Source organism: Macaca nemestrina, chromosome 11 (assembly GCF_043159975.1).
Source record: "Macaca nemestrina isolate mMacNem1 chromosome 11, mMacNem.hap1, whole genome shotgun sequence".
NCBI lineage: Eukaryota > Metazoa > Chordata > Mammalia > Primates > Cercopithecidae > Macaca > Macaca nemestrina.
This window is the reverse complement of record NC_092135.1, coordinates 7,052,468-7,065,349: the sequence shown is the minus strand read 5'-3', so window position 1 is coordinate 7,065,349 and position 12,882 is coordinate 7,052,468. Positions and strand designations below refer to the sequence as shown.

At 39.1% G+C, this 12,882-nt stretch overlaps 1 protein-coding gene across 1 annotated transcript in view; it reads left to right on the top strand.

The window, feature by feature from the left end:
* Positions 1-243: 243 nt before the first annotated feature.
* The window catches only part of LOC105492445 (contactin associated protein family member 5), a 909,336-nt gene continuing 896,697 nt past the window's right edge, over positions 244-12,882 (top strand). The window contains exon 1 of the mRNA XM_071072554.1: positions 244-366. Coding sequence (XP_070928655.1) covers positions 324-366 — 43 coding nt within the window. The 5' untranslated portion in view covers positions 244-323. The remainder of the gene's footprint in view (positions 367-12,882) is intronic.

Genomic DNA, 12,882 nt, shown 5'->3' with positions numbered 1-12,882 from the left:
GTGCATCCATCACTCTAGCTGTAATGAATGATTTGTAATTACCTGATATAGACTGAACATTGTGACCCCAGATGCATATTTTGAAACCCTCATCCTCCACATGATGGTATTTAGAGATGCGGCTTTTAGGAGGTCATTAGGTCCTGAGGGTGAGTCCTCACAATAGAATCAATGCCATTCGAAGAGACCTAAGAGAGTATGTTTCTCTCTCCTCCCCTGTCTTCTGCATGTGAAGGTGTCTGTCTACAAGCCAGGAATTGGACACTCACCAGAAACCAAAACAGCCAGCACCTTGAATCTTGGACTTCTCAGACCTTAGAACTATGAGGAATACATTTCTGCTGTTTCAGCCACCCAGTATCTCTGGTATGTTGTTATAGCAGCTGAGCTAAGAAATTTCCTGTATGTGCCTTGGTCTCCCACGCTTTCTTTTCTTTGCTTGTGCTAGTCCGTCTTCATAGGATGCTGTTTCCCCCACTGTTTAAAATCTTATCTTGCCTTTAACCCAATATGCCCTTCCCCATGTAATCAATAGATATAACAAACCAAAAAAATGAGTTATCTCAAATTTGCTTTTTCAGACTAGGTTTTCAAAACTCCGTATATATTTTATAGTTATGGCACATTACAATTCAATTAAAAATTCAGTTTCTCAGTCACATCAACCACATTTCACATGGTCAACAACCACATATAGCAGAACCTACTATATTGGACAGCACAGTGCTACGGGATCCAGAACTTTCTCACCTTGACACAAGTTATGACCTATGGAGAGATGATAACACTGCCATAAAGAAATTAACAATATTTGTTTCAGTGTTGAAAGACTTATATAATTTGGGTTAAGCATTTATTGGGCACCTTGGTGGACTGAGAGGGCCTCCAGAGTTAGGACAATATATTTTTTCTTTTAAAATCCCTTACTTTTATTTCAAGCCATTTTCTATGAATTTTTCCATTCAGCTCACATTTGCTTTTTGAGAGGAGGCACGAAGTAGACTTTGACCTCACAGTCTGACTTAAAAGGTTCCTTCCATGCCCTCACACCACTTTGTGTTATCACTTGACCCATTGCCCTGTGCTGTGATCTCCTGTGTGCTTGACAGCCTCTCTCACTGGATGGTGTGCTCTTTGAGGAAAGCGACTATACCGTTCTTCTCTGTATCCCCAATGCTGTTGTCATTCCTGGTGTAGAGTTTTGCTAATGGCCGTATATTGAATGAATGAATGAGTTTTTAAAAATAAGCCTTAATCAAGTATCTGTCGTTAAAAGGTGTCCAGTAGAATGTGATTTGAGGACAACTGAGAAAAAATACTTCCTCCCTGCCCCCATGTGAAACTCCATCTGATTCTACCTATCCTATTTATTGAGAACACATGTTTGAGACTTTATTTCACAATATGTCTTTAAGGCATTTTTGCCTCACCCATTAAAATTACAACCTCTTTTGGATGGGGTGCTCTTTGATACATTAGTCATTATTGGCACATGGGCTTATAAACAGTGACAGCCAGAGGAGAGTAATTTCCTTTGGGAACAGAACAACCTGGGAGAGAAAAGATTTTAATATGACAAGAACAGGATTAGCAAAAGACAGAAAAAAATAGGAGAGGGATGAAAAACAAGCATTTCTAACATCTCACCTGTGCCTAGTATTAGATTTACCCTTTACTCAAGGACCTAAAATAGATGTTTCATTAAAAATACAGACACTGATTCAGTTAGATCTGAATTCACATCCAAGTTCTGCCATCTCTTCACTCTGTGACTGAGAGAAAGTTATTTATAGTCTCTGAGTTTCATCTTTCCTAGCAGAAAAAGGGGGACACAACAAATCGTGTGGGGACAGTGAGGGCCACAACACGTGCATGATGTCTGTCATATGCCATTCTAGAGTCCCAACAGAAACTCAATCAGTGTTATCATATATATCCGTTCTGTCCTATGCTCAGGGCTGTCCGTGGTCTGGCAGTAATGTATCTATCAGATATTTTGTCCAACTTCTTGCCAACAGTAGGTGCCACATCAGTGCCCTACATGTGTTCCACATGTGTGACCACTGTAACTTTTCACATGCCATTTCTATGTCCAAAATGATGATCGGACAATTCCCAAGCCTCCCGGGTAACACGGATGATGGGTGGATTTTAGAGAAAGCATAAGGGTTGGGTGTGTGTTGTGTTAGGTTACAGGAACAAAACCATATTATTTGGATTTTGGAAACCAAGTATTTTGCCAACTAAAATGTCTGCCTAAAATATACACACAGGAATCCGGGCATGTTTCACACTTACTGGGTGTCTTCTATATACTAAACTCAGAGCTGCTTTGTCTTTCATCCATATTGTTAAAAAAGAAAGCTTCAGCTGAATTAAATTTAAAGGAGTTAAACTGAGCAATGAACAGAATTGGGCAGCCCCCAGAATCACAGCAGATTCAGAGAGACTCCAGGGGTACCTCATGGTCAGAACAAATTTATAGACAAAAAAAAAGAAAGAGATGTACAGAAATCAAAAGCGAGGTACAGAAACAGCTGGATTGGTTACAGGTTGGTGGTTGTCTTATTTGAACACAGTTTGAACACTTAGCAGTGTATGAGTGATTGAAGTACGGCTGCTTGGATTGGCCAAGACTCAGTTATTGTTACAGGTGCATACTCCTAAGCTAGGTTTTCAATATTTTCTACCTGTTCAGTTAGATTACAGTTCACCCAGAAGAACTCAAATATGGAAGTACAGAGTCCTTCTCAGGCCATATTTAGTTCGCTTTAACAGTATCCTTACTGGGAGGAGAGTTAGCAGTTAAAGATTATACCAGGTTTTTCTAAAATACCTTTCAATCTCACCTGATTTATGCTCTGAATGCAGCTAAAGAGTATGTCCCACCTCAGCACAGGAATATAGCTTTACCCAAGAGATACAGACTACATTCCAAGAAACTCTGACATCAGCTGGCTGGAAGAGAGTATCTCAGAAGTTGAATTACAACTGCCGGATATAACGCTGAAGTGTAGAATTCCTGCAGGGACCTTGCTTTTTTATTAAGAAATCTGCTGATGGAGTTCGGTTTGGCCTGAGTTTGAGCTCAGAGCTCATAATACCCTGTTCCACCTCGAAATCAAATACAAGTCAATCAAAAATTATTTTTGGCCTGCACTGTGTGCAGTTGCTAGGGAGGCATGATGGGGATGCAGTTGAGTCAAATAACGTGTCTTCCAAGCTGCCTCTATTTTTCCAGCACAACTGAAAAAGGGTACTTCCAAGCATAACATCTAATTATTCCCATTTCTGGTGTTCACCTCCTTGAGATTGTCTACCACACTCATCATTCTAGGACAGCAGGCACATCTTTTCCCATCATCAGTTATATTAATTAGAACAAATGTCCACTCTCAACCTTGTGTCTCAACTTCTATAGGCTTTTGGCTACCACTGAAAAAAAAAGCATATCTAGGATTTGCTAACGAAGTTTGCTAGCTTCTGAGTCCTTCCTCTGTTAGTATAACAAGAAAAAAGAATATTATCCTCAATCGATAGGTGAAAACAATAAAGCTCGGGGAGTTTAAGTGATAAGACATGTATCTAGAAAAGGGCAGATCTCATATTCAAACCCTTACAAAGAAACAAATAAGACAGCTGAGGAAGTCATCAATCCAAAGTACACAGTTTCTGTCTCTCCCAGAATGTACTGAGTTTTTATGAAAATACTGAGGCGTGTATTTCCAAAACTCTAATACTTAAGACATGGACACACACACACACACACATAGAAGCGTACTTGAAAGTGGTACATTATTGCAATATTAGATTTACTTCTAGAAACCAACCTGAGTCCCCAGTGTGGATAAATGCCATACTCTAATGTTTCCCTAGAATTCTAGTTTCTCCTCAATCAAAATCAATACCTACATTTAAATTATTATTTATTTCAGTGTAAATCTGGGTAGGCTCTTACTTTTTGAGGGCCTGGGTGGTGGTTCATTCGTCTGAAGTTTCCCTCAGCAAATCATACAGGATTTGGCATATAGGTTGTGCTCAAGAAGTATAAATTTAAAAAAAAAGCCAAAGTTGAATAAATGTTAGAGACATTAACTGCAAGTATAAGTAGGCTATTAAGGATTTGTGAAGAATCTAAATGCACCCAGTGTCATTTTTTAATTATTAATTCATCCATTCACTTAAACATATATATTAAGTTTATTTCCCCTGCCAAGTCTCATAGTGAATTCTGGTTACAGCAATGCATAAGTGAGGCTCTTGAGGACAGAAATATGTGCTCAAAGAATGTATAATCTAACAATTTTATCTGCTAGAAAATGACATATTAATTGAAATAAATTTCTATTTTAAAAAACTTAGGAAAAAATATTATCCTCAATTGATAGATGAAAACAATAAAGCCTGGGGAGTTTTAAGTAATAAATCATATATGTAAAATGGAACAGATCTGGTATTCAAACCCAAGATTGCCTCACCTGAACTTGTTCATTTTTTATACTGCGCCATGTAGCCTTCCATAAACAGGAAGTGTCAGGTGGGTAAAGGGAACTGAGCAATATGATGGTGAAAAACATCCCCTTTCTAAAATAAAGTCCATAATAGCTGGCACCAGTTTGGTCTCAGGTGTGATACATTAGGAATCTACTTATTGACCACTCGGAGCAGCTCCCCCTTCCAGTGGCCAATTTAGGCGCCAAGGCAGTTAAAAATAGGTTCTCGAGACATTTTCCTTTGTACTAGCTCCAAAAGCTGACCGCATCACCTCGCTTCACCCCCAATTAGTTCTCAATACAAAAGCACTTTGGCTACTAGCCATTTCTAGAACCAGGGAAGCAGACTTCTGACCCAGCCTGAGTATAATTCCAAAAACAATACCATAAACAGAATGAGGTGGAGTGGAGAGCGTGGGTCAGATGGAGAGAGGCTCTCTGACAGCATCATCCACGGTTCATTTGCCATTAATAACAAGGCAGCTTGCTTTCCTGGGCCTGCTCCAACCTGCTAATAGGTGTTCTCTAGGGATGAACGGAGCCACTGCAGAAGCATCTGTAGGCCTGTCTATTGTTTCTAACAATCCAGAGCCCCACTGAGTTCTATCCTCTGGACTCCTCCATGCAAATGGACGAATTCTTGCTTCCCTGCACTTTCGCTTTCAGCTCTCCCCACAAATGAGGGCATTTAATATGTCCTAGTAGTTCTCTTCCATTTTCCACTTTAACGCTCCCTTTATTAGAGGTACAAGCCATTGATTTAATTAAAAGGTTAACACCAGAGCAATCTAATCTTTCCTCCCCACCCTTCTCATCTGATTTATCCAGGGCTGCAGCTTACATTAGAAATCACAAAAAAAGGAAAAAAAGCATCAGGCCAGTTTCATAACTAGATAAATCAAAGCACAGCTGGGAAGGGCTTAGGCTAGTGAATAGAACATGCATTTTGAGTTGGGATTTTTAGATTTTTAACTCAGCAAGAATCTCATCATGATGTTATTTTGGGCAAGTTCCTTCTCTCCAGGGCTGTTTTTTTTGATCTGTTGAATGACTAGGGTTTTCTGAACTTGACTGATTATGAGAATCACATGAGCTATTTATCAAAAATACAGAGTTCCAGGATCCATATCAGATGGAAAATCTGAATCTTCAAAGAGGACGAGGTCACCCCTAGATATTGTTCATGCTCACAAATTCAGCATACTCTATGTAAGTGGACCTATGGGCTTTTCCAGCTCTGAAGTCTAGTCCACCTCTGACTGTGATCTCAAAGCACTCATATATAAGTAGTAGATAGAAAAATAATCAAGTGTTCTGAATTTTTTTCAAAACTCTTCGGAGATACCATAATACAACGGGGTACTTAGCCAGGTCATAGTGAGTGCTAGACAACATCGAGAAAGCAAATGAGCTAATTTTATGTCTTGGCCAGACTTCTCTTTGCATGTCCCTGCTCTGTTTCTGTTGCCCTCCTTCATTCTTAAGGTATTCTTCAGACTAGTTCTGGCCTTTGCTTTATCCAGACTGCGTATTATGTCTGCTCAAAGCACTAGAACCTCATCCATTGGTCTTCTCCTGTCCCTTACAATGTTATTCTCAACCCTGTCTTGCTAGACAGTATCTGAGAAAATGTGATATTAATGTTCTAATGAGTAGTTTTGGCATAAACTTATGTCTTTAGGCAGAGTATTTGCAATTTAACTAGGGATATCACCAAAACTTGAAAGAATTATCTTAAAAATGTCAGAATTTTGGACACCATGTGCAGTCTAATGTGGATATATTTGGGGTCAATGTGTGACTTCTGACACACTAAATCACATCATACCATCATTGAAAAAAGAGCATTAATGGAGCTTTATTTTTTAAAACTTTGATGTGCTAGAAGATTTACCTCCAAGCCTTAAAATCTTTCTGCTTCATTCACATAAAAATTCACATAAAAATTTTAAAAATTTAATAAAAAATCCATTTAGCTATTTCCAATATGGCTTACCAAGTTATTCTTTTCTCCCACTTAGGAGGATCTCTACACTTAGCTTTTACTGACAATGAAGCTGATTTCTCCCATTGCAAACCTAAGAATAAATTAGAGGCTTATCAGATATGTGCATCTTATGTGTAGAAAAGAAATATGATATGCCAAAACTACACCACAGGTAACTGCATTTGAAAATAATGTAGTGTACTTTTTAAATATAAAGCTGAGTGGATACACTTGATTTCTGAAAATAATATTTTCCATATTGAACCAAATGCTCAAAGATTTTCCTGTATGGAGAATAGAAAACAATCGAAGGATCCTGTTACTGAATGAGGCAAAATTTACAACAAAATATTTTCACCAGGATTTATCTCACCAAGTTTACATAAAACCTGAGTAGATCTGGGTGCAGTAGCTCATGCATGAAATCTCAGCAATTTGGGAGGCTGAGGCAAGAGGATCCTTTGAAGCCAGGAGTTTAAGATCAGCCTGGGCAGCAAAGCAAGGCCCCCTATTTACAAAATTAAAAATGAAAACATTAACCAGGCATGGTAGCACATGCCTGTAGTCCCAGCTACTCCAAAGGTTGAGGCGGGTAATCACTTGAGCCTAGGAATTCAAGGCTACAGTGAGTTATGATCACACCACCGCACTACAGCCTGGTGACAGAGCAACACCCTGTCCCCCCAAAAATTTTAATCAATAAAAAATCAAAAGATTAAAATCATGAATAGAATGGCCAAACACTGCTCTTTAGCTCTCTAGTGAAATGCACAGTGGTTTAGGATGCAGGTTCTGCATGCAGACTTACTGGGTTGGAATGGAGGTCCTACCACCTTTCAACTGGGAGTTACTGGGCAAGTTAATTAATTCCCCATGCCTTATTTTCTACATGTATAAAAATGATATAAAAGTACCACCTACTCAGTAGTATTTCTGTAAAGAATAAATGAGGTCATGCATGCAACAGCTTAGAATAGTGCCTTGGTACCCAGTTATTAGTTAATTTTAGTGGCAAGTGCTTTTATTTTTACCCAACATGCTTCTTACCTAGAGGAGCAATTAACTGGCAGCAATACTGTGCCAATGCAGGCTCTCAATCTCTGTTTATCACTTTGGTCCAAATCCTGATGAGGATTCTTATCACATGCCAGATCCTAAAGGAAGTCTCGGGGATCCTTTTCACCCCCGAGTTTTAGACCTGGCCAGAGTCATCTTGTTCTGTGCCACCTGCTCCAGGATTCCTTTTCTTTCAGCCTCAATTCAGGCTGGCAGGATCCTTCCTGGTCTTCCCTCACTGGCCATCAGCAAGGTGAGAGACGTCCTGAGAGAAGAGCAAGAAAATGTTCTTCTCATTCACCACAGTTTCTGTCAATCAAAAGGATGGACAGACATATTCAATGGTGGTTTCATTGTGACGTTTTGTTCTCCATTTGTCTACTTTTATTTACTCCTTCCTGATTTTAAAGGGAATGAACCCATGTGTCCCTTGATAAGTCAACAGCTATTTACTGAGAGCCAATTTTGTGGCAAGCACCGTCCTGGGGACTAAAGATTTGCTGCTGAAGGACAAATGGGGTTCTCAGTCACATGGCACTCACAGTCAAGAGAAAAAATATGTATGCCTCAAAAATATACCAATGATTAAATAATTACCACTGTGGTGAGTGTTACCAAAAAAGTAAACAGATTCTAATATAGTCAAGGACGTTGGGAATAGAATATAAATGGGACATCTGAAAGATACGTTGCCATCCGACAAATTTAGTCATTCTGTTCTGAATAATATATAAAAAGTCCCTATGAAAGAGGATATCAAAAAATTATGATGTATAGAAAGAATTAGGGATGAAAGAAAAAAATACCAGAGGGAGAAGCAGGGTCATCTCATTTGAGGCCTGGGAGGTCATGTTAAGGATTGGTATTTTTCCTGATAGTAATTGAAAATCTTTGACAAGTTTGTACCAGGTGAATTAAAAGTTCAGAATTATGTTTTCATAGATCAGTATGGATGCAGTATAGAGAAGTACCCAGCAAGGAAAGCTACATGTAACTTATTATGTTGGGACAGGCTAAGGAGTATAAGAGGAGACAAAAAATAACCAACAGTATTTGGAAATATATAAGACTTAGAATTGAGAGAATGTGTTTGGAAAAGAGGGAGTAGAGGAGATTCTGGATTGGAAAATTCAGTAGGGCATGTTTTTTTTCTACAGTAGGAAACACCAAAGTAAGATATTTATGGCACACTGAGTTTCAGGTCTCCCTGCAGCATCTAAGTGGAGACATTGGAAAGGCAACTGAATATGTGTGTCTGGATCTAGAAGGAGAGGTCTTGGCTTTGAATATAATTTTAATCATGGAAACCACGGGAGTATAAGAATTCACCGAGAGAAAGTCTATACTGTAAAAACGAAAACAAAACAAAAAACAAACAAAAACAAACAAACAAAACACTTAAAATCCAGCCTTGAAAAACTCCAAACATGAAAGTCTAAGCAGCAGAAAATAAATGATAAAAAGAAGCTGTCAGCAACTCAGGAGTAAATGAATAGTCCATAGAATCCAAGCAGAAAGAATGTTTAAAAAATTAATGAGAGCGTGTCAAATGCTTATGAGAGCCAAGGATGGAGAGGAGTCGACGTGTTCAGTGATATTACTGTCATGGAGGCATTGATGACTTCATAGGTAGAACCACTTTTTTTGATGGCTTGCCAAGAGTTGACCTGTGAATGGGAAGTAAAGACATCTAGATGCTAAATATAGGGAGTTTCTTATGTTCTTCTATGAAGGACAGGAGAAAGGGTATCACAGTTGGATGGGGACTTGACGACAAGATAATATATGTTTCAGACTCTATAGGTTTAGCCATTGTAATGTGAAGTAGACATGGTGTAACTACAGTAAGCACCTGTGTTTCATTCAGAAAGAAGAAGAACGGAGCAGGCAGCAGCACGGGCCCACAGACACCTGCCCCCTCATTGAGTGGCTTGGGAAGGACTCTTGTCCTGGGTCAGGGAAGATCTTTTTTGACTAAAGCTGATTTAAAATCTGAAAGAGAGGATCTAGGAAAAAGGTGGAAAAAAAGAGGTTAATCCATATGTCAGAGTTCCTGAGAAAGCGAAATGAACCAGAAAATAAGTGAAGGTCTTATTTTTAAATTTGGGAAAAATATATCCTCAAATCCTTCATTTCACCAGGATAGGCAAAGATAAGGATACAGAAAAATCATTGCAAACGTTTTTAGGTTCTTCTCTGTAGCTTTCTTATTCCTACCTCCACTGTCGTAGTTTGAATAAATGTGGCTCATATAACTTTGTCTCACTGGTTTCTGAAACATCTGTGTCCATATCCAAAGTGGAAACAACTGCACGTGGCCCTGAGATCTGAGTTTGACTTTGATGCCCTGGCTACATATACTTTGAGTTGTCTCACTTGATAAAGATTTGAATATTTCTTCTTGAAAACAGTAGAAAGAGGAAGTTTCTGGAACTACCACCCTAGTAGCCTTCCCCTCTATTTTTATCCTTTACACCAGATAGCCTGTGTAATAATCAAGATAGGTTAAGTGAATGCTACAAAACAAATAACCCACAGTTTATTTCTTGCTTTTGTTATGTGCCTAATTCAGGAAGACAGGGGAAGCTGGTGGGTGTTTCCAGGCTGATGGATCATTTACTGTCTTGGAGCTGCACCATCCAGACCCACAACCTTCCTATAGAGTGGCAGAGAGAGAAAGCTGAAATGTTATATGCCAGATTTGGGGCACTTCAGAAGGAAAATTTGCTATTTCCTCCCATAGCTCCCTGGATAATTACAGAAGGGCTGGGGAGTGTGGTGTAGCAGGTGGGATGCTGGGTGAGCACACTGTCTTTGCCACAATCCACTCTTCTGCTCACCGAACATTTCTGTACTCCCTTGTTTTCACACATGTGACATGCTCATTCCTCAACAAGTGGAACAACCCGCAGTTTCCATCCATCTGGGGCATAAAGCTCAAAATCTGATGTCTCAGGGTGATGTTTTGTAGTTTCTTCTTTAGATTCAAAGAGTCTTGTCTCAGAAAAGACATGTATAATCCAAAAAAGCAAATCATTTATGCCCCCAATACTCAAATTATAATGTGGGGCAGAGAGAATAACTTCAATAAGTACCCGTATCTCATTCAGAAAGGAAAAGGATGAAGCAGGCAGCGGCACAGGTACTCAGACACCTGCATCTTCGCTGAGTGGATTGGGAGGGCCTCCTGTCCTGGGTCAGAGATTTTTCTGACTAAACTTAATTATGACTATGTAGCATATTTTTCTCCAAGGTGCCTGTGTTCCACCCTATGTAGTATGCTTGCTTTTCTGTTATCCTCTTTGGACGTATTTGAAGTCAGTACTGAGAACTATATACTCCTTCTTGGGTGCTATATAGCTCTTAGAGAAGGTTGAAAAACTTAAGATATGTTTTTAGTCTCAAAGAGTTTATCATTTAACTCAAGTTCCAAATTTCTTTACAGTTCTTCCAAAAAATGAGCAGCTTTTTTTGTCTATTTAATGCCAATTAATTTAATGTCAATGCCTTCTTGAGACATTCTATTCTTTTTGACTATTCTCACAGTTCTTGAAAAGCTAGCATTATCTGATCTGTTATATTTGTTTCTTATTCCCCATTATTTCCTATTCCCTTTCCATTTGAAGGGTCTCTCTTGAGACTAAAGATAGTTTATTGAAAAGCTATAGTCTTAATTATCTTTGCGTACGCCAGGGAACCCAATGGGAGAATTTAACTTGACTTTTGTTCTGCAGCATCTTGTTTAGCAACAGGTATGAATGCCATACCTATCTGATCTCTGTCAAGAAGCTGAGTTGAAATTAGCCCCTGTGTCTCAAAGCTCTCTCAATATTATTTACTAGACTTTAGAATTTCAGGGATAGCTATTCCTCTGATATTCTAAGGCTGGATCTTTAAACTCACTCTACGCTTTTTCATTTCTGAGTGACAGCTGACTAATTCCTTCCCAAGCTTATGCATTGTAAGACCCTTTCAAATGCACCCTGTAAATATTAGCCCCCTCTGGTATTTATTAGCTCATGTATGGATCATTTAAAATGTCTCAACTTCTCTCCTAGCAATGAATCCCTCCCGTGGTAATGCAGCTTTCATTTTCCTGCCAGGTTAAAATCTTGAAAGCACAGGTCTGATCCCATGTATTTAATTTTTTATTTTACTTAAAAATATATTCATATATAATAAGAAGGACATTTATATACTGAGCATCCATTCTCTGCCAGACATGATTTCATGTGTAAACTCATGTAATCTACCCAGCGGTGTAATCAATAATTACCCCTTTAACTCAAAGGATATTAGACGCACAAGGAGGCAACTCTTTCCAAGTTAGACAGCAATCACTAGCAGAGCTAGCCCCTTTTTTCTTTCTTTCTTTCTTTTAGATGTAGTCTCACTCTGTCACCCAGGCTGGAGTGCAGTCATGTGATCTCGGCTCACTGCAACCTCTGCCTTCTGAGTTTAAGTGATTCTCCTGCCTCAGTCTCCCAAGTAGCTGGGTTTACAAGCACCTGCCACCGCGCCTGGCTAATTTTTTGTATTTTTAGTAGAGGCGAGGTTTCACCATCTTGGATAGGCTGGTCTTGAACTCCTGATCTCGTGATCCACCCACCTCGGCCTCCCAAAGTGCTGAGATTACAGGCATGAGCCACCGCGCCCGGCCCAGAGCCAGCCTTTTGTATATGGGTTGCCTTGATGCCAAACCATTACATCTCATTCCTTTCTATTCTTACCTGTGAAGGAGTTGAAACAGTGGATGCTATCTGTAAACTCAAAGCGATTAAACCAGCTTCAGTCCCATGAATGGTTCAGATTTTACACTCTCCAGACAAGGTTTGTCTGAAATGAAATGGGTGAGCCCCAAGAACCTTGATGTCCTTAAGAAGTCACTGCAACTAAACATATTCTTCTAGGTATATTTAGAATATCAAATTGCAGGCCTTTGGGGGGAAGGGGGACATGGCTAGTGTTTTGTTCTGTTTTTTTTCTTCCTTAATAGAAATTTGCAAAGGATAAGTGTGAGTGAATTTAGGGAAACCTCCAAGTGCAAAAATGACAAGAACACCACACCTCAAACTACAATTTGGTGACCACATTATCAAAAGACTAATTGAAGGAAGTAATAAAAATAGCACTGTTTGTTTGGAGCGTTGGGGGTTGAATGACAAGACAGATGGAGGCTCTTTTGTTTTGTTTTTAATGCAGTAATTTTGTCTCCTTTTTTTATTTCTTAATTCACACTGTGATACTTTTAGATTTTTTTTAACAGGCAACGCGGTTGTTTGGAACACTCAGTTCATTCTCTTTCTTTTCCAGTTCCTTTACACATTAAGAAGAAACAATTGCTTA